Here is a 22,500-nt window from a genome sequence, read left to right on the forward strand (position 1 = left end):
GACTGTTCTGTTCGTGAGAGCTCTGCCCAAAACCCGCTCTGGAAAAATCCCTCGCTCTTGTCTCGCTAAACTGGTCAACGGCAAACCTTACAAGGTACCAGCATATGTATACAATATTATATAATTATCACAGATGTCTAAACAATGATATGTATCTAATATGATACACCTGGCTGGCTTCAAGGGGTTAACTCACTGAACATGGGTCCAAAACTGTACCACCTTAAACAGAATAGGAAGTTAGAAGAATTACAACTGGCATTTTGGACCAGTGACTGTAGAAAGCATGGACGCCGCGGTTCCCTTACCTTCCATTATATATAAATGAAGCCTAAACTATCCATGTTGTCAAATCTACAACCAGAGTCTGCTCAGTAGAGACCAGAGGCGGAGCCAGACTCGCCTACTCATTTGGTAGACCTGCCCCCTTCTCCCAGACCAAGCACAAGCGTGTCTCAGACCGTCTTCACTGAGCTTCCAGAGCAGAAGCAGAGCGGATTTCCCCCTGGACTCCCAGTTGGTCCGATAAGTGGAACAGTGCTCCAACAGTGAAAGTCCTGCTGCAGACGACCGGCCTCCTCCAGCCAAGGCTGTCTGTCAATCGCTTCATTCTTACGTGAAGCCCTGCCTTCTTACGATAGAGCAGAGTAAGGGTAACTGCAGAGTAACTGCTGAAGTTTGGAGACACTGGAGATGAAAAGACTTTAGTTTAGAGTTTAGAGGAGGAAATAGGCGGGGCATGTTTGTCATATGAACATACAGGGATGGGTGGAGCTGCACATAACATTGCTACCAGCCTGCAGAGGCGTTAGACCTGTGTTTGCACTCCATGCTTTCTACAGTCATTGTCATCAATTATTAGGCCCACCTGAAGCCCCCCGGCCCACCGCATCACACTGACTGTGATGAAGAGGATTGTATTTGACCTTTTTTTACTTGGATCATTTCTCACCATGTCTTACAGATCACTCCTACAATAGAAGATCCTGAAGTGTTTAAGGACGTTGAGAAGACTGTGAAAGAGAATCTGAGAAGAACTGGATAACCACACACACAAACACACACACACACCCACACCGACTACAAACTGTGGCTTACAAAGGCTTGAGGCTTGTCACTCCTCTCTAACTCCACTGCAAACCACTACCAGAAACCACCATCCTCAGTTTATCCAGGGTTTTGGTTTAGTCACGTTATTATTTGTCAAGTATTGAAACCTCAATGTCATCCATATACACCAGCCAGCCATAACCTTAAAACCACCTGCCTAATATTCTGTAGGTTCCCCTAGTGCCTCCAAAACAGCTCTGACTCTTCGAGGCATGGACTCTAAAAGACCTCTGAAGGTGTACTGCTGTGGTCTCTGGCCCCAAGACTAACATTAGCAGCAGATCCTCTAAGTCCTGTGAGTTGTGAGGTCTGACCTCCATGAAAATAAGTGAGCCTTAGGGGCCCATGACCCTGTCACTGCTTCACCGGTTGCTCTTCCTTCCTTGGAGCACTTTTGGTAGGTACGGACCTCTGCATACCACTGTGGGAACCAGGAACACCCCCCAAGACCTGATGCCTGATGTTCTGGAGATGTTCTAATGACCCATTATTCTTGTCAGAGTGTCTCAGATTCTTACGCTTGTCCATTTCTCCTGCTTCAGCACCTTCATCACATCCAAGAACTTACTCTTCACTCTCTGCCTAATATGTAGATCCACCCCTCGACAGGAGCCACTGGATCCAGATCATCAGTGTTCTTCACTTCAGCTGTCGGTAGTTTTAATGTTATGGCTGATTGGTGTATATTGAATGATGTAGAGTTAGTGACAGTGATGAATACAGAACAGCATATATATAAATGTGTCACCAGTCAGCATAGTGACACTATGTCCAAATGTTTGTGGACACCCCTTCTTTAACTTTAAGTTGGACCCCTTGTTGACACAGATCTACTGCCAAAAGAGTCTTTGGAGCAGATAAACATCAGGAACCTCTTGGCACCATGCTGCCTAACACCAGGTGTGGGCTAGAGTGGTATAAAGCCCCCCATGATTGAGCTGTGGAGCAGTGGAAGAGCTGTGTTCTCTGGAATGATGATCATCATCCACCATCTTGACCTCACTAATGCTTTTGTCGCCGAATGCAATCAAATCCTCACAGCAATGCTCCAGCTCCATAGTCTAGTAGAAAGTCTTCTTCTCTGGACAGTAGAGACAGTTACTCCAACAGAAGCAGGATCAGCTCTTTTTAACACCCTTGATTTCAGAAGAAGCAGTGAATGAGCAGGTGTCCCAATACTTTTGTCCATTTAGTATATGTTTAGGATGGGTCTGAAGATGATGATGATGCATTCCTGTAAGAAACAGATGATTTGTAGGCAAATGTTTGACGTTACTTTTTATTGACAATGAAAATTCTCTTTGATCACCACATAGTTTTGACCAAAATACAATCAGTAATAAATAAAAAAATGGACACAAAATAAAATGATTCTCTGTACGTGCAAAACAAGGATGTATAAACTCCGCCGATCCGCATTGCGGCAGAAATAACTCAAAGACAGGAAGGAGGTCTGTACAAGAGGTTACCCCGGCAACGTCTACAGAAAATAGTTCAACAGTTTCACACCAAAATAAGTCACAGCAAGCAACAGGTTTCGTCTTTAAAAGTTTAGTCTGGACTTCAACAAGTTGATATACACTCTACGTTCACTAGGAGCTACGCCTGTCTTGTAGTTATTTCTCCAACCAGTGTAGAAGGAGGGGTTTGGCCGTTATCGAGGTGAAGCCGCTGGAGTGGTGGCGGTGGTTAGCGCTGATGCTTGTGGAGAAAGTGAGTTCACTCTCATCTCAAATGACTCAAATGTTTTTGGCATATCTGCGCACTACATAGGGTCCTAGCCTTTGTCGCGGTACCCAGTGCGGCCTACATATCGGCAACATTTTAACCTGACCAGAATGCCCGATAAAGCCCCTATACTGAACCTCTTGAACCCTAGGCTTTAATATTCAGTAATTATTCCCGTTGCAGAAACCCTTAAGAAATACTCGGTAGCCATTTAGCTTCGCATAGTCTGTGGCGTCCCACAGGGTTCTGTTTTAGGACCTCTGAACTTCTTGTTAATTATGAGAGTTTTGTGGTTATGAAGCGTGGGCCCACGTACACAAGTGTGGGGGTAAGGGGATAAATTCACTGCCTAGCGCCTCATGAAGAAGCCAGTTTAAGGTTGTTTGTGTGATCGGTAGGCAGTGGCAGCATTGGAAATTGAAAAGGTGGCAATGGAAGTCAGTGTAAAATTGTCGATTTCTATTGGTCCATTCATCGTGGGATTTTCGGACAACGTGAAGAACAACTGCCAAATTCACATTTTGTCAAAAAGTGAACAAGAAAAACCCCAAAACCACGAGCTACAAGGTGTTTGCATAAGGTTTGGTTGGTGGTGTGTGTAGCAAAAGGTTCCCTGCCATAGAAGACCTCTAAAAAACATTTCTGTTGATTGGTCTGTAAGAACCAAGTGTGAAGAACCTTTATAAAGTTTATAGAACCTCCACCTAATGTGTATGTTCTAGAAAAGTGTTTCAATTGGCTTGAAGCCCCATGAATTTTCTTTTTTTACATTTGGGGAATCACATGTTCTTTTATGAAATCACACAAAGAGCTCTACTGGGCACCTACGTTTGGTAAAGCATTCCCACAATGCAATGTTACTGCATTTTTTTTTTTTGGGGGGGGGGGGGTGGGGGGCACTTCAAGTATTTGGTATTTAATATGTAAGTGAACAAACGTCAACAATGTTGTTTAGCCTGTGCTAATTTCTACAGTCCTGCTTTTGAACGTTGCCTCGGTAACAGTAGTGAGGGTGAGGTAATCAGTATCAGTATCAGTGACTATGAACATAACCCGTTTGGTTAAAATGCTGCCCCTGTAGACAGTAGGGAACAAGGACACATGTGCCTAGGCCCCTATGTAGTGGCAAAATGAAGAGCCATACCGAGCGGGGGCCCATCCCGAACCTGTACGTCGCCTGCAGTAGTGCTGTGTGGTGGACAGTGGACAGTGGTGTAGTCCACTTCTAGCAGCGCCAAACCTGGCTTAAATATTTAACCCTTTCAGCAGCGACACGACTGTTTTGCTCAGACCATGGGATTTGCATCACAAGAGTCTCTATTTATGATGTCACAATGGCTTCTAAGAAGTTCTACCACATTCTACATTCTAGAACCACTTTCAAAATTCTAGAACTGCACATTCCAAAACATCAAAAGAACCCAAAACAACAGTCTGCCTTCAAAGGGTTTCACTCCGGCGTATGCGGTGAATACGGTGTTTCGCTTGTGTCTGGCGGGAACCAGCAGAGCATGATGGACCTCGACGCACTCGTTCACACAATGGCAAGAAAACAAACAAACAAACAAACAAACCAAAACTAAAACAGCATGTAGTCCTCTCTCGCTTTAAAGAGCAGCACTGTTTAAATCAGAGGTTCTCCATCCACTCCAGTGCTGGGTTGCCTTTGCTGTGCACAGTTTGTGTTTTCCCCTCGTCCCACGCTCGCGATTCCGGCTCATTACTAGGCCGGGTCAGTCGCAGTGGAGCAGAAAGAAACACTAACTGGACGGCGCAGACTTCCCGCCAAACCAGAGGTGAGAAACAAATTACATTAAGGGACAAAATCTGCACAAAGTCTGAATATGTTCTCATATTATTCTTTTTTCCTCCTTCCTTTTATACAGACATGTTTTATAGATATATATATATATTTATATATATATTAAAAAAAACAGTGTATTTATATTCATTTACAGCTAAACCTGCACATCCCGTGTAGAAGAGCAGCACTGTAAGTGCACTAAGGGATGAGGGTCGTGTAAAAGGTAGAAAGGGCAGGAGTGAATTAGCACCTGGACAAGGTGCCTGGGTTGTGGCCTTGGCTTGTTTTACGTAGACGTTGGGGGGCAGGAGGGGTAACTGGCAAACCCCTGCCCCCTTTTGCCCCTCTCACTTGGAGCTACGTTTGTTCTCTTGGCAGTGTGACTCAGAAGAATTCTCCATCCAGGCCCGTGGACCTTTTCCCACAACGTTAGGATAAGACTCATCTAGAAAATACATCTGAAACACAGAGAAAGCGAGAGGTCAGTCAAGCTCACCTCCTCACCCCAAATACGTCAGAAACCACAAAACATCAGCAAGTCTGTTTACAAATGACCGATCTAAGCATGCCGTTTGCACTGGAGGTCTGCGCGGGCATAATACTGAAGCCTGATCAAACCCTGTACCCGCAAGTTTGAGACCCGACCTGATCAGACCGGACCTGTACCCGCAAGTTTTAGACCCGATCTGATCAGGCCGGACCTGTACCTGCAAGTTTGAGACCCGACCTGATCAGGCCGGACCTGTATCCGCAAGTTTTAGACCCGATCTGATCAGGCCAGACTTGTACCCGCAAGTTTAAGACCCGATCTGATCAGGCCGGACCTGTACCCGCAAGTTTGAGACCCGACCTGATCAGGCCGGACCTGTATCCGCAAGTTTTAGACCCGATCTGATCAGGCCAGACTTGTACCCGCAAGTTTAAGACCCGATCTGATCAGGCCGGACCTGTACCCGCAAGTTTGAGACCCGACCTAATCAGGCCGGACCTGTACCCGCAAGTTTAAGCCCCGATCTGATCAGGTCCGACCTGTACCCAGCGGTTTGAGACCCGACCTGATCAGGCCAGACCTGTCTGAGACCCGACCTGATCAGGCCAGACCCATGCTTGCAGGTTTGAGACCCGACCTGATCAGGCCGGACCTGTATCCACAAGTTTTAGACCCGATCTGATCAGGCCTGACCTGTACCCGCAAGTTTAAGACCCGATCTGATCAGGTCCGACCTGTACCCGCAAGTTTAAGACCCGATCTGATCAGGCCGGACCTGTACCCGCAAGTTTGAGACCCGACCTGATCGGGCCAGACCTGTACCCGCAAGTTTAAGACCCGATCTGATCAGGCCGGACCTGTACCCGCAAGTTTGAGACCTGACCTGATCGGGCCAGACCTGTACCCGCAAGTTTGAGACCCGACCTAATCAGGCCGGACCTGTACCAACAAGTTTAAGACCCGATCTGATCAGGCCGGACCTGTACCCACAAGTTTGAGACCTGACCTGATCAGGCCAGACCTGTTTGAGACCCCACCTGATCAGGCCTATGCTGTACCTGCAGGTTTGAGACCCGACCTGATTAGGTTCGATCAGTACCTGCAAACTTGCCAACCGATTTTATCAGGCCAGATCCACACCTGTAACTTTGTGACCCAACTTGATCAGGCCTGATCCGTACCTGTACAATAAAAAACGACCCAAACCCTGCATGAAACCTGATACTTTGTTGAGTCCAGTCGAGACCTCTAGTTTGGTGAATGAACCAAATCAGAATGATTGATTCCAGGTGGATATAAACGGCTTATTTCAAGAAGCTGTAATCAGAAGAGACTGAACCCAGACATCAGCAAAACCGTCTGGAATTGAGCCGCGTCTGCAGTGTTAGCAGCGTTATCCACCTGCAAACCGGAAGCCCTCTCTTGGCTGACTGACTGCCTTTGGGGTAAAAGGATAAACTGGGTACATTTGATTTTTCACCGAGCTATCACTTTAAGTGTGTGTGTGTGTGTGTGTGAGAGAGAGAGACTCACAGTTCAGAGTGTGTGTCCTCCCTCTCTCAGCATGAGTAGGTCCTCACAGTGGAACTGTCCAGCCGCTGCACTGCTGACGGCCCAACTGCAGGGGGCGACAGAGACACACACACACTGAGCGTCCTCTCGCTGCACCACTGGAGCAGGGATGGGTGTGCTTATTCGAATATACAGGTTTCTGAGCTTGTAGTTGTAGTAAAATGATCGATCTTAGCGGCTATTGCGTCTCATGCTAGTGCACATAAGAAAATACGGCAAGATGATGAAGAAGAGGGTCAGCTGACTCCCCAACCCGAACCCCATAACACAAAAATGCTAAACCAGCCCAAGTAAGCAGGTACGGATCAGCTCTTAAAACAATCAGCCATAACATCAAAACCACTGCCAGCTGAAGTGAATAACACTGATGATGATCTAGTTCCTGTCTGACAAGAACCAAACTGATATGTTCTAGACAATGACTGGGGGGTCAGAACATCTCCAGAACATCAGTCAGCTTTAAGGGATCCTGTCAGGACTCCAGATCCCACGGGACACCTTCAGACGTCTTGCGGAGTGCACGCCTTGATGGGTCAGAGCTGTTTTAGTGGCATGAGAGGGGCCTACACAGTATTAGGCAGGTGGTTTTAATGTTATGGCTAATCAATAAGCACTAAACGAAAGTTGGACCATTGCATTGATTATGATCTAAAATCTTTTTTTTTTTTTAAATGCAAGTTATAAAAATATGCAGATATGAATATTCGAATAGGAAACATGGTTAAAAAGCCCATCCCTACTTTGGGGTCAGGTACAGGAACAGTATCTGTCATTATGTCACTCTGATGAACGAACACACACACACACACACACACACACATTTTTGTAGAGTGAGCACACAAACACATGGTTAGTCCGAACGTCACGAAACCAGTGAAAAAGCAGAGAGACTCGATTCTTCAGTCAGAATCCAGAGACACCTGACCGTCCTTCTGCTGGACGCTAGTTTCCAAACAGGGGCTACAGATAGAACCAGCACAGTCCATTTACACGGGGGTCAGCATTAAATGTGAACACTGGTTAAAACCTGTCTGCTTATATACACCGACCGTCAAAAGTTTGGGGACACCTAGATTGTAATAAAGGCTATTTTTGTTGATTATTAGTGACATTCAGACAAAAAAAAAAATCAAAGAAATGTGATTGATGTGATTAAAAGCACAGATTCACCCTCTTTTGAAGCTTATTTAAGTGCAGACATCAAAGGGAGAGAAATAACACTCACAAATGCTTATGATTCAAATCACGTTTTCCTCCCTTTTCTTCCTAAATAGATTGTAAAGGAGTTTGGATGAAAAATAATTCAAGTATCATCATTGATCACTAAGTCCAGATCAATCGATCAGCCAAGACGTGTTTGATATCTGAGGTGTGTTTCTTTTGTTTACTCACAAAAAACGGTTTTATCCTTTCAAATCTTTATACTATGCATATACACACACAGAGTATATATATATATATATATATATATATATATATATATACAGTGCGTATAATAACTATGCTCCTACTTGCACAGTCTCTCACTAACTTTTGTGAGGACGGCAGATTTACACATGGTGTATCTGTGGCCAGGAATGCTGATTAACCAGTGACTAGACCTTTCAGACTGGTGTCTGTATACTAAAATCAGCTGAGACACCCTCACTGCTCTCAGGTGGTCTCCATTTCACTAACTGTGAGACTATCAGCACCAACCGCTTGATGGACCTCTGTTGAATTAGGTCAGCCTCTTTGAAGGGGGTAAATATATGCAATCACTTTCATTTGCAATCATTTTAGATGATATATTTTTATTTAATTTACATTACAAATCTGTTTTCACTGACACTAAACAGTTTTTTTGTAAGTTCTTATAAAAACTGCAAATTTTATTAACCATTATTGCATTTATAAATGCAAATAAAAGAGGAAAACATCCAAAAGATGAATACTTTTTATATGCAGTGTATAACTGTGTATATATATATATATATATATATATATATATAGTGTTTATGATATAAATCTATTTTTTATCAAATACATTACTAAGAACGCTGCACCTAGACTGTCACCTCATAAATACAGGCCTGACACACTCCTCAAAGTCTATCCTAAAGAAAGAAATGATGTAAAACTGCATGAACAGACCTTATTAGTACTACATTAGTAGGATTATTCGTGGAAGTGATCCCACACACCGTGCTGAGGTGAAAGTGGTTCAGATTCTTCCAGTGTTCCTCCAGAGTTCAGCTCTATGGAGAAGTTTCTGTTTGTGTTTATAGACTATAGAAGTATACAGAGACAGGCATGAATAAGGGGAGCGTTTATAGAGATGGGATTAGCGACAGTCTAAACTAAAGAGGCATAGGTCAGATACCAAACATGTCTTGGAGTCAGAGATCAATCGTGTTACTTTTAAGCCTAATCAGCTTTACTCAAACAATACTGTTATGATGTCAGCACTCATCAGCATTGAAGAGAGGTTTGAAAATGCTCAGTCTGTGTTTTAACCATGAAACATCATTATTTATGCAACAGGAAGAAACACCAAAAGCATCAAAAACAGATGCACAGTTGTTTGATGTGCATAAACTGTCCACCAGGGGGGCAGCGTTAGTGTATGGATAGTTTTTGGTGCTTTACGTCAGTAACACTGTGTGTCTTCTTAATATAAAGGTAGCAGTGAAAACAAGCAATAGGCAAGGTGTCCCAAAACTTTTGATATGTGGTATATATATACCAACTTGCAAAAGCTGCTTTAGGATCGGTATTAAAGGGAAAGCTTGGTTAAAAATGCAAATGCAGAACCTTCTGGACCTAACCGGGTTAACCGCTTGCATCCACTTTTACCCAAACTATTCCTTTAAGAACAACGAGCCGCAGATTTCAACCAGAGTGCTCTTTTAACGCGGGGGAGGAGGCACGCTCATGTCATGTAACATATAAACACATGTAGTTTAGTGTCGGTTATATATCCCCAACCTGGTTCCTCGAGAGAGCAGGGGCCGCATTTCAGAAAGCAGGACTTGCCAGAGAAAGCCGGCTTTAGGAAATACCCCCAGCAGTGAAGCAGTGCAGGAGACGCTGGGTTTTAACGAACCGCAGATGGTTCTCTCTGAAGGAGCCGTGTTGGAGATGTGTGGTTTGGTCTGATCTGGGAAGATCACTGTCTCACAGGTGTGTCTGCTTATGTGGTCGCTGCATAGCTACAGATCTGACTGCGGGGTTAAATTAGACACTTTTAATGGTCTTGCAGTTTTAATGGGTTTAATTTGACTTCTATCTGTCTGGTTAGGTCAGACAATTCCACACAAACCCACTAAGGCCTGGCCTGGTTAAACTTCTAAAACATCCCGATCATTTTTGTAGTTATGAGATTTTAAAGTTTGCCCATTTCATATTCCACACGCCGTCTCTCTGCTCCCTGAGTGGTGGTCCGGGACCGAGCTGAAATACAGTGCACCCCAGACACCCATTCTGATGAAAAAAGTTGCAGTCACTGCTGACACAGATGTGCAAATGCACACACACAGCTTGCCTGGTCCCTGTAGAGAAGAAGTACTGCTAATAGAATAGGACTCTCTGGAGCAGATAAACATCATGACCCTATTGGCTCCATGCTGCCTAATGCCAGGTGTGGGCTAGAGGGGTGTATAAAAAGCCCCCCAGCTTTGTGGAGCTGTGGAGCAGTGGAAGAACTGTTCTCTGGAATGATGAATGGTGGAGCTCCATCCAGTACTTTTGGGATGAGTTGGGGAGTTGGGGATGATGAGGTGGAGTGGTGATCATCATCCAATATCCCTCTCTGCTCCCCAGGCAATTCAGCGATCGCTGTGTGTTGGATCACTAGTGTGTGTGTGTGTGTGTGTGTGTGTGTGTGTGTTTGTTCACTGCACAAATTTGTTAAAGGTAACGGCCAGCATTGCACTGCAGTGATGTGGCGAGAAAGCAGCAGCTACCCTCCCTGGAGACAGCAAGGCCAATTGCGCTCTCTCGTGGCCTGGGCTGCTGATAGCTAGCAGAATGACCGGGATCTGAACCAGCGACCCTCTGATCATAGTGACAAACAAATGAACACACATAAAAACTAGGGATGCGCCGCTTCATTTTTTTTTTTTGTTCCGATACTGATAACGATACATGAACTTTGCGTATCGGCAGATACCAATCCGATACCTTTGTTAAATTCATAAACCATATATCTGACCATCTGAGAGAGAATTAAGGCATTAGGATTGATGTAATCATTACTTTACAAACTTCGTAAAAACAAATAAAAAGCTATAACAAATGAAAACAGATATAAATGAACCCAGTTTCTGTTTATTGGTCACTAAAATATAAATATAATAGCTGTGCAGGACTTTTATTCTGAAATTGGAAGTTTGTGAGACTAAAGCGGAGCGAGCAGCCCCTCCCTTCTTGGTTCTCCTTATATGGAGGACGAGCTGGATCACTCTCGGATAGTTGATGACGGGTTGAGGGGACCGTGTTGGTTAGACAGAGGGTGTCTTGCTATGGCTGTTTGCTATGATTTGTGTATGATGTCTGTAGGTTACTCTGATCCTGGGTTATGAAGTCTAGAATACAGGCGGTGCAAGAATTGGGTTCCGTGAATGGATCAGTCCTTTTGGATCAGACTAATTATCTGATACTTATCTGATACGCAGATAATTGTGTTAGTATCGGGACGGATATCTGATCCCAGTATCGGATCGGTGCGTCTCTAATAAAAACACCTGATTAAATAAATCAGACTATTTCTGGACTGTGTATGATCTTCTGCTACTGCTGTATTAATCCAGGCAAACTCTAAAAAGACAGTCTACAGTCTTATAGTTTTATGTTTAAATAAATTCAGTTGATATTTCTGCTAAAATTCATTCAATCAGCTCGTCATGTGACTTACCAGAGTCTGTGTGGAATAGCCTGTAATTTCAACTATCCTCGCTGTCATGCAAAAACCCCAGATCTCCAGGACAGCAGCTTTACAGGAGGATAAAAAACCTTCTTAACTTTCAATGAACGTCAATGATGAAAGATTTTATTCCAGATCATTCTGGAGCATTTCTATTGGTCATTCATCACAACTGACGGCCAGATTCATATTCTGAAGAGAAGTGAAAAACTGGAGATACAGGGTTTCTGCACGACAGCGACTGCTTTAATAAGCTCTCCACTGGAATTACAAGGATTTTACATCCTGCCTCGCTCACACTGCAGCTTGTAGATCTGAAGAATCTAAAGGGTGAAATGTGCAGAATCCTGACTGGAGAGGCTGTGTCTGAACGTCAGTTGTGGACAGTGAGACCGTGTGGGGGGGGGATCTGTGGTACAGGGGGGTTCAGAAACGCCACACGGTTCTGAGGGCTGCGTTATAGCTGACCTTGAAACCAGTCCAAATACAAGTCGTCTGGACTGTCGTCCGTCACTTCATACAGAACTACAGAGCAGCGGTCCAGAGAGAACAACAGAAACACAGTCAGCCCTGTGTGTGTGTGTGTGTGTGTGTGTGTGTGTGTGTTTAGATAAGTGTCTGTTCATGTAGATATGTCTGTGTCCAGTAAAGCATTCAAGTATTGTATAGCTGTGTGTGTGTGTGTGTATGTGTGTGTGTGCACATTACACCTTTAAAAAATAAAGATGCTACAAATGGTTCTTTGAGAGAACCATTGAAGGCCTGCAGAACCTTCATTTGATGTAAAGGTTCTTCACACTCACACTGATCTCTATTAAACAGCCAATCTGCATGGATCCAAAAGTGGTTCTTCTATGACAAGAACCTTCTGTAGCATCCTTGTTGGCAGAAGTGTGTGTGTTAATCTCTGGTGGTGGTCTTTGTGTGTGTGTGTGTGTGTGTGTGTGTGTGTAGTACCCTCTGGTGGTAGTCGGCGAGAGTGTGCTGATGTGGCTGTAAGGCGGAATCCTGCTGGCAGCGTCTCGGCTGATCCGGGCATCATGCTGATCCCGTGGATGTCCCGGGGAGGGAACTGCCGTCTCCACGAGGGTCCCCGAAATTCCTGATAATGAACAACACACACACACACACACACACACACACACACTGATGAGCACTAACTAAAGCCGTTCACCTCCAGTGCTGTGTGCACAGAGTGTGCAGCATCATCCGGGACCCCGGTTGCATGAATGCTGGGACCAGTCGGTTCAGAACCAGCGTCAGATTCATCTACTGTCCCACTGTCACCCTGCTGAACTCCACACTACACTCACAAACACTCCTGACCATTTACTGAAAGTATATTGTATATACTGCGGTGATTGGACCTAGGTGTCGGTCGCCATGACTACTACACAGATACAGCCCATAATTTATCTCCTATCCAAACCCACCAGTGCAGCTACACGAGTCATCTGGAATGATGATGATAATGATGATGATGAAGGTAAAATAGTGAATACAGAATCTCAACTAATCCAGTTCTCTTTAGGGACTACTTTCTGTAGCCTACACCCTGCAGCATGTATCCCTCCACCATTTTAATGATCTGGTTCTAAGAGCAGGTTCTAGAGCCGGACTCTTCTCAGAACTCTGGTAGAACAGTGTCTCAGGCATCAGGCAGCGTCTTCATCACCATTAGGTGAAGAACTTTCTGTGAGGAGCTTTTATTAGAGCTTCAGCTCCACTGTAGAACTCCAGCTCTGACTGGGTGAGGTTATCTAGGATGGATAAGGTGGTGAAGTACATGACCTCTCCTACTCTGCTTTGATCATTATTAAACACTACTGGTCAAAAGTTTTAGAACACTCCAAATGTTTCCAGTTTTTTTTTATTGACATGTAGGCTTACAGTGTCCAAGACTAACACAGAAACACAGATAGACTCCTAGCAGTGGAGCCCTTTCCTTTAGAGAACCCCCAGATAAAGCCAGAGTGTGGTGAGGACATTCTCCTACACCATCAGAAGACCCTGAAGCTGGAGGAAACTGAAAAGGTCTAAGGTACAGAAAGAGGTATCACACAGTCAAATCCACAACAGCATCAGAAGACCAGTTTCAGAGAGTCAACAGCAGCATGTGTGATCGGTGGCTCACGTTACAACACCACCTTGTAGCTCAGCAGTTTAACACTGGAGCAAGTCTGAGTTTCAACTGTGAAGAGAAATCCTGGATCTGCAGGTCTGACTGCAGGTGGAGTGGCAGTAAGGACATCAGTGCTAAGATGGAAGAATAAGAAAAGCAACAGTGGGGTGTTCTAAAACTTTTGACTGGTAGTGTATAGTATGAATATATATATAGATATATAGACACAAGGGTGAACACACACACCTCATCTAGACGTCTCTCGGTTCCCAGGGCCAACAGGTTATTGTACTCTCTCTCCAGGATCTGACGGGCCTGCGGAGGGAAAGGGTCCGGTCACCTAATCATTATATGCACCACTCATACACTGATGCTGCAAGAAGATGATGCCACACACAAGTGGTACTGTGCGCGTGTGTGTGTGTGTGTGTGTGTACCTGAGTGTTTTGGTTGGGGATCTGCAGCAGCAGAGCCAGGCTGCTGTAGTCGAAGTTGTCGTCTAGGGCGATCAGGGCTCCATGCACTCCACTCTCCAGGAGGATGTTGGCATAGTCGCGGAGCCCAATGCTCTGGACCCAGCGAATCACACGCTCATTACTCCACACCAGCACGTCTGCGCTCGCACACACACACACACACACAGGTCACTTTACATTTTACAAAGCCTCCGAACAGCAGATTTTACAGGAGAAGGAAAAAACCTTCAGACTTTTCAATGGAAGTCAATGTAAAAAAATGCAAATCCAACTCAATTTGGAGCATTTCTATTGGTCCATTTATGACGACATTCTGACACAAAATGAAGAGCAACTGCCAGGTTCACATTATGGAGAAAAGTGAAAAACGTCAAAAATTGCAAATGATATGCTGCAAATATTCAAATCAGGCCTCCTGCATAATTGGCAACATGCAAATGCAGTACAGTACACACACACACACACACACACACACACACACACACACACACCTCTCATCTCATGTTGGCTGGTCTCTCTCCGTCTCTCCAGCTCCTTTCGGTCGTAGTTCAGCTTCTTCAGACACATTATCCCATACTGTAGACTGGTTCTGTTCAAACAGCCCACAGACAACCAGTAACCATAACACACCCGACACACACACACACACACACACACACACACACACACACACTGCAGTACAATACAGTGTGCTTCAGACACTGGGTCAAAGTGTTATTTTCAGTGGAACTACATTTTTAGCTGAGGCGCACACACACACACACACACACACACCGATCAGCCATAACATTAAAACCACTGACTAAAACGGTGTAGGTCCTCCTTGTGCTCCCAACAGCAGAACAGCTCAGACTCTTCAAGGCATGGACTCCACAAGACCCCTGAACCAACATTAACGTTAGCAGCGGATCCTTTAAGTCCGTCTTGTGAGAGGACGAGAATCAGTGAGCCTTAGGTGCCCATGACCCTGCTGCTGGTTCGCAGGTTGGCCCATTGGTACTGACCACTGCATACCACTGCAGGAACCAGGAACACCTAATGCCTAATGTTCTGGAGATGTTCTGGGGATGTTCTGACCCAGTGGTGGTTGGGGTGGCACAACAGATGACACCAGTGAGCTACCACACCATGTGGGAGACTGGGGTTCGATTCCTGGTGTGGGTGACTGTGCTGTACTACACCAATCAGAGTCCTTGGGCAAGATTCCTAACACTACAGAACCTTCAAGAACCAACTGTTCACTCGCTGCCTACATAGTAGACAGCCCTTAGACAGAAACCACTAGATCCAGATCATCATTTTGTTTATTTGAACCCTTTAGACCCTGATCCACCCTGGTGGATTTATTTATTTTAATATTTTTTAAGATAAAACAGGAAAAATGGCTTTTATATATTAACGTTTACTCAACGTTATTAATGAGTTCCAGCTCTTTAACATGAACTCAGAACCAAAGGAATGGAAATCAGCACAGAGCTGTACCTGTGGAAGCTGTCCACCATTTTCAGGTGCACCCGGAGGTCCTTCTTGGTCAGATGGTCGAGCATACGCGCGTCCACCAGGCATTCCATGAAGTAGCTGCGATACTGAGGTAGGCCAAGACTGGGCAGCCACTCGTTACCAATCCACTCATGGTTCATGTCTCCATACGCCAGTGTCTGTGACACACACATGTTTTGGAGATACAGAGTTTTTGCACGAGATACCTTTATCTATCTGCAAATAGCTGTCAAATAACCACAAACTGAGATTCCAAACTTGTCTCAGCATCACATAACTCGTTCCACTGAAGCTTCATATCCAGGATTGGGGTCTTAATGAGGCTCTCAGCGCAGCAGGAGCTCATTCTTTTATGGCAGCAAACTGAGTGTGAATAAAAGCAGGACAGTTAATAAGAATCTTACCTGAGACCAGCTCCCCTCCTCTGACTCCGATTTCTGTGAGGATTAATGACAATAACAGTATTACAGTGCGGCTCCACCCACACACTCTTCCTTTACCACACACACTACACTTAGACTGTTAATACACTCGCAGCAACCATCCATCCGTCTGTCTGTCTCTCTATCTGTATCTATCTACCTATCTATCTGTCTGTCTGTCTATCTGTCTCTATAATACCTTCAATATAAGTCTAAATATCTATCTATCTGTCTAACTATCTGTCTGTCTGTCTGTATCTATCTATCTGTCTGTGTATCTGTCTGTCTGTCTATCCATCTGTCTGTCTCTCTACCTATCTATCTATAGCTATATATATATATATATATATATATATATATATATATATATATATATATATATATATATCTGTCTATCTATATGTCTGTCTGTCTGTATCTATCTGTCTATCTAACTGTCTGCCTGTCTGTCTATCTACACATCTATTTATCTATCTGTCTGTCTGTCTATCTGCCTGTCTATCTATCTATCTATTTATCTATCTGTCTGTCTGTCTGTCTGTCTGTCTATCTATCTGAATATCTATCTGTCTGTCTGTCTCTATTTGTCTATTTTTCTATCTGTCTGTATATATCGGCCTTCCTGTCTGTCTGTCTGTCTAACCATCTGTCTGTCTATCTATCTACAACAATAACAGTTGTCCAACCACACACTCTTACTTTACCACACACACTACACTTACACTGTTAATATACTCCCAGCAACCATCCGTCTCTCTGTCTCTATCTATCTATCTATCTATCTATCTATCTATCTATCTGTCTGTCTGTCTGTCTGTCTATCTATCTATCTATCTGTCTGTCTGTCTGTCTGTCTGTTTGTCTGTCTGACAGTGGCTCAGGTGGCGGTCTATCAGTCTGTGGAGACAGACAGCTTCTAAACTGTACAATTCAACATGAGGATGTGAATGAGAGAAAGACAGGCAGGGTGTGTCTGTGCTTCTCTGAGCAGTTCAGAGTTAAATGGCTTGGGAAGATGAGCTAGAACACATGATGGAGGGCGAGCAGAAGAGGCGGCCGGAAAAGGAAGAGAGTTAAAGGAAAACTGACCGTTTTAGAAGGAGCTGCAAGCGTCTCCATTTCCTCGTGGGTCACCCACACGTTGCCCGAAGGCTACGTGGGCGGAGCCCAGAGACAGCAGCCATCCAATGGGAAGGGCAAGCAGTGTTAAAGAAGAAGAGCAGCACCACTGTAAGCCAATAGTGTTACAGCATCACGGTCAGATAACGAGCAAAGCCCCGCCCACTGTGGCAAAGAGCCTAGATCGTACATGCTGGGGGTGGGTGATATGGCAACAATGTAAAACCATGATACGATAAAGACATTTCACAATAAATAGTGTGGCATATTTCATTTTTAATTTGAATTAATATTAAAGTATATTAAATAATAATATTTATGAATAATAAATGAATCCAAATGATATTAAATCCAATCCAAAGTTATTTGCTATTATACAGTTTATGCAGAGACTCAAAATACACCCAGAACAGAATACTGTGATGTAATTTATCATCTCACCATATTCCCCCCCGAACACAAGCAAACAGAGACCACACAGTAACCATTAAAAACATGCAGGTTAGTACAGCTACAGTCTCTGAATATTAATAACAGTCTCTCATTAGGGTGAATATTAATAACGCTCTAAATGTAGGTATTGTGATATACACTGAGGAGGCGGAGCTACAGTCTCTCATTAGGGTGAATATTAATAACTCTCTAAATGTAGGTATTGTGATATACACGGAGGAGGCGGAGCTACAGTCTCTCATTAGGGTGAATATTAATAACTCTCTAAATGTAGGTATTGTGATATACACTGAGGAGGCGGAGCTACAGTCTCTCATTAGGGTGAATATTAATAACGCTCTAAATGTAGGTATTGTGATATACACTGAGGAGGAGGAGCTACAGTCTCTCATTAGGGTGAATATTAATAACGCTCTAAATGTAGGTATTGTGATATACACTGAGGAGGCGGAGCTACAGTCTATCATTAGGGTGAATATTAATAACGCTCTAAATGTAGGTATTGTGATATACACTGAGGAGGAGGAGCTACAGTCTCTCATTAGGGTGAATATTAATAACGCTCTAAATGTAGGTATTGTGATATACACTGAGGAGGCGGAGCTACAGTCTCTCATTAGGGTGAATATTAATAACTCTAAATGTAGGTATTGTGATATACACTGAGGAGGCGGAGCTACAGTCTCTGAATATTAATAACGCTCTAAATGTAGGTATTGTGATATACACTGAGGAGGAGGAGCTACAGTCTCTCATTAGGGTGAATATTAATAACTCTCTAAATGTAGGTATTGTGATATACACTGAGGAGGCGGAGCTACAGTCTTTCATTAGGGTGAATATTAATAATGCTCTAAATGTAGGTATTGTGATATACACTGAGGAGGAGGAGCTACAGTCTCTCATTAGGGTGAATATTAATAACGCTCTAAATGTAGGTATTGTGATATACACTGAGGAGGAGGAGCTACAGTCTCTCATTAGGGTGAATATTAATAAGGCTCTAAATGTAGGTATTGTGATATACACTGAGGAGGAGGAGCTACAGTCTCTCATTAGGGTGAATATTAATAACGCTCTAAATGTAGGTATTGTGATATACACTGAGGAGGCGGAGCTACAGTCTATCATTAGGGTGAATATTAATAACGCTCTAAATGTAGGTATTGTGATATACACTGAGGAGGCGGAGCTACAGTCTCTCATTAGGGTGAATATTGATAACGCTCTAAATGTAGGTATTGTGATATACACTGAGGAGGAGGAGCTACAGTCTCTCATTAGGGTGAAGATTAATAACGCTCTAAATGTAGGTATTGTGATATACACTGAGGAGGCGGAGCTACAGTCTCTCTTTAGGGTGAATATTAATAACTCTCTAAATGTAGGTATTGTGATATACACTGAGGAGGAGGAGCTACAGTCTCTCATTAGGGTGAATATTAATAACGCTCTAAATGTAGGTATGGTGATATACACTGAGGAGGCGGAGCTACAGTCTCTCATTAGGGTGAATATTAATAACGCTCTAAATGTAGGTATGGTGATATACACTGAGGAGGCGGAGCTACAGTCTCTCATTAGGGTGAATATTAATAACGCTCTAAATGTAGGTATGGTGATATACACTGAGGAGGCGGAGCTGAATATTTTTAATGGGATTTTAACAGTGCTACGTAAAGTTTTTGTGTGTGTGTGTGTGTGTGTGTGTGTGTATGCAGATTGAATTTGAGTGTACCAAAATAATCGCCATGCCTCAGCTGTCACTGTGAAGGCCACACAGCGTTACCATGACAACAGGACAGGGGGTGAATATTGCTGTACGGAATGCCAAAAATATGCACACACACACACACACACACACACAAGGTTGTGTGTTAGGGTTAATGTGTGTGTGTATACTCACAGTTTTGGAGGTGGGCAAGGCTGAGGGGCTGGTGTGTGCATGTATTTGTGTGTGTGTGTGTGTGTGTACTCACGGTTCTGGAGGTGGGCGGGGCTGAGGGGCTGGTCAGAGAGACCATCTCCTGTATGGCCAGTCTGAGTTTGAGGCGGTGTAGGGGGTTACTGATCCCGATCTCTCGCTGGATCTCTGTGTCTGACAGTGCTGACATGATCGCCCCGCTCTTCACGTTCGCACGACACGCTGCTACATACCACGCTGGCATCCCCAACCACAGCTGCAACACACACACACACACACACACACACACACACACACACAGATTAAAAGTAGAAGAGTACATGTGTACCCCAGGGGGGCGCTATGGTGTTGCTAAGTTGCTGCAAGGTGTTTTTTGTGGTCATAGTCCAGATTGCCGCAGGGTTGCGAGGTGATTGGTTGCTATGGTATTGGTATGGTAGCAGATTGTTAATAATAGGCTAGTCTTCAGATCTGTGCAGTCTTTAAACGCACATCTGGAGTTGTGATGTTTAGATAACACTAGATGGCGCCAACGTAAAGCATGTGTGTGAAAGCCTGACTGTACTGCACTCAGACCGATACACACAATTACATCCAGTTACAAAGTCTGATTCATCATGCCCTTTATTACCACAGTGATGCTGAAGAGGGGTTTAAATAGGGTATATATATAACTAGGGATGTCGGAGCCGATCCAGGCATTTTTAATGGATCGGGTATCTGCTTTTAAGGTTCCGATCCAGTTCCGATCCTGAGGTTTGCTGTAGCAGGGTGCCATCTGGCGTCCTCTAGGCTCCATTAACAGACATGATCCTCAGCTGCTGCAGGCGAGCTACGTACTTTCTGGAAAGCTACCCCAGACATCAGAGTTTATCTGGTACCTTAACTGAGCCTTATAGCAGCCAAAGCAAAAGCTAAAGTTAGCTAAAGTTTCTTAGGCCAACTCTGCATTCCACCTTAAATAGTGCCGCAGTCGAGCTCTTCCACACTCAGCACCAAGCCTCCACCGGTACCAGCTCCACGGGTGCGGTCCATACTCGTAAAATTGTTGCTCAGCAGTTGCTTTAGTGTTTCAAGTGGATGCTATGGGGTTGCTAAGTGGTTCCTAGGATGTTGCTAGGTGTTTGCCATGCTGCTCTGACTGGATGCTATGGGCTTCCTATGATGTTGCCAGGCAGTTGCTATAGGCATTGTATTGTGCTTTATTGTATTGTACTGTACTATATTGCACTGTACTGTATTGTACTGTACTACATTGCACTGTGCTGTATTGTACTGTACTATATTGCACTGTATTGTGCAGTGTACATATTTTGTACGGTGTTGTAATGGACTGTATTGTACTGTACTGTGCTCTACTACATTGTACTGTAATGTGCTGTATTGTACGGTACTATATTATACTATATTGTACTGTATTGTACTGTACTGTGCTCTACTACATTGTACTGTAATGTGCTGTATTGTACTGTACTGTGCTCTACTATATTACTGTAATGTGCTGTATTGTACTGTACTATATTGTACTGTAGTGTACTGTATTGTACTGTGCTCTACTATATTACTGTAATGTGCTGTATTGTACGGTACTATATTGTACTGTAGTGTACTGTGCTCTACTATATTACTGTAATGTGCTGTATTGTACTGTACTATATTGTACTGTAGTGTACTGTATTGTACTGTACTGCATTGTACTGTAATATATTGTACTGTAGTGTACTGTGCTCTACTATATTACTGTAATGTGTTGTATTGTACGGTACTATATTATACTATATTGTACTGTATTGTACTGTACTGTGCTCTACTACATTGTACTGTAATGTGCTGTATTGTACTGTACTGTGCTCTACTATATTACTGTAATGTGCTGTATTGTACTGTACTGTGCTCTACTATATTACTGTAATGTGCTGTATTGTACTGTACTGTGCTCTACTATATTACTGTAATGTGCTGTATTGTACTGTACTGTGCTCTACTACATTGTACTGTAATGTGCTGTATTGTACTGTACTGTGCTCTACTATATTACTGTAATGTGCTGTATTGTACTGTACTGTGCTCTACTATATTACTGTAATGTGCTGTATTGTACTGTACTATATTGTACTGTAGTGTACTGTATTGTTGTGTGCTGTACTGCACTGTATTCTATTATAATGTACAGTATTGTATTTTAGTACCACACTTGTCTAACACACACACACACACACACACACACACTCACTCAAGCACTTCAGCATATTAGGTGAACATCATGTATGATGGGACATACAACACTCTCTCATAAAACACCCATGAGTGCTATAATGGAGAATTGATTAGCACAGATGGCTAAAGAGCGGGTTCGTTAGTGTGTGTGTGTGTGTGTGTGTGTGTGTGTGTGTGTGTGTGTGTGTGTGTCAGAACTAATGTGCTGATCTATACACATCTCTCATGGACGTGCAGCTGCTGATGTGATTATGCAAGCACACAGTGTTTCTGACACATGCTAACTGTTAGAGGAGAAAGTGCCTGGCCGGCGTTCCGGAGCGACCCGGGTGAAAAGCGAGAGCTGACTCAGCGTGAATGATCTCATATGTTTATGGAACAAACTGTTCAGAAAGGTCAGAAAAGAGCCTGAACTTTAACCCTTATGACATCGGCTGTGTTATGAATCAGTGCAGATCGAGCCTCCACCGGTACCAGCTCCACGGGTGCGGTCCATACTCGTAAAATTGTTGCTCAGCAGTTGCTTTAGTGTTTCAAGTGGAGGCTATGGGGTTGCTAAGTGGTTCCTACGATGTTGCTAGGTGTTTGCCATGCTGCTCTGACTGGATGCTATGGGCTTCCTATGATGTTGCCAGGCAGTTGCTATAGAATTCCAAGTGT

The 22,500-nt window shown here is 43.8% G+C and overlaps 3 protein-coding genes across 8 annotated transcripts in view; 1 reads left to right on the plus strand and 2 right to left on the minus strand.

The window, feature by feature from the left end:
- The window catches only part of acss3 (acyl-CoA synthetase short chain family member 3), a 23,830-nt gene extending 21,372 nt beyond the window's left edge, over positions 1–2,458 (plus strand). Inside the window, exons 15-16 of the mRNA XM_072674097.1 lie at positions 1–94; positions 965–2,458. The exon at positions 1–94 is cut by the window's left edge and continues 82 nt beyond it. Of these exons, the coding sequence (XP_072530198.1) occupies positions 1–94; positions 965–1,045 (175 nt within the window). The 3' untranslated portion in view covers positions 1,046–2,458. The remainder of the gene's footprint in view (positions 95–964) is intronic.
- rps16 (ribosomal protein S16) overlaps positions 1–22,500 on the minus strand; it is a 329,498-nt gene that overhangs the window by 152,158 nt on the left and 154,840 nt on the right. The window lies entirely within an intron of this gene.
- Positions 2,376–22,500, minus strand: part of ppfia2 (PTPRF interacting protein alpha 2) — a 206,791-nt gene continuing 186,666 nt past the window's right edge. For 3 of the 6 annotated variants that reach the window (XM_072674090.1, XM_072674094.1, XM_072674093.1), the window contains 11 exons: positions 19,679–19,879; positions 17,217–17,279; positions 16,110–16,142; positions 15,688–15,863; positions 14,697–14,794; positions 14,167–14,342; positions 13,976–14,044; positions 12,565–12,709; positions 12,076–12,132; positions 6,666–6,750; positions 2,376–5,100 (listed from right to left, as the gene is read on the minus strand). In XM_072674090.1, coding sequence (XP_072530191.1) covers positions 6,692–6,750; positions 12,076–12,132; positions 12,565–12,709; positions 13,976–14,044; positions 14,167–14,342; positions 14,697–14,794; positions 15,688–15,863; positions 16,110–16,142; positions 17,217–17,279; positions 19,679–19,879 — 1,077 coding nt within the window. In that variant the 3' untranslated portion in view covers positions 2,376–5,100; positions 6,666–6,691. The remainder of the gene's footprint in view (positions 5,101–6,665; positions 6,751–12,075; positions 12,133–12,564; positions 12,710–13,975; positions 14,045–14,166; positions 14,343–14,696; positions 14,795–15,687; positions 15,864–16,109; positions 16,143–17,216; positions 17,280–19,678; positions 19,880–22,500) is intronic. The other 3 variants (XM_072674091.1, XM_072674096.1, XM_072674092.1) reach the window with 2 other exon arrangements.

This window comes from Salminus brasiliensis, chromosome 2 (genome assembly GCF_030463535.1).
Source record: "Salminus brasiliensis chromosome 2, fSalBra1.hap2, whole genome shotgun sequence".
Lineage (NCBI taxonomy): Eukaryota > Metazoa > Chordata > Actinopteri > Characiformes > Bryconidae > Salminus > Salminus brasiliensis.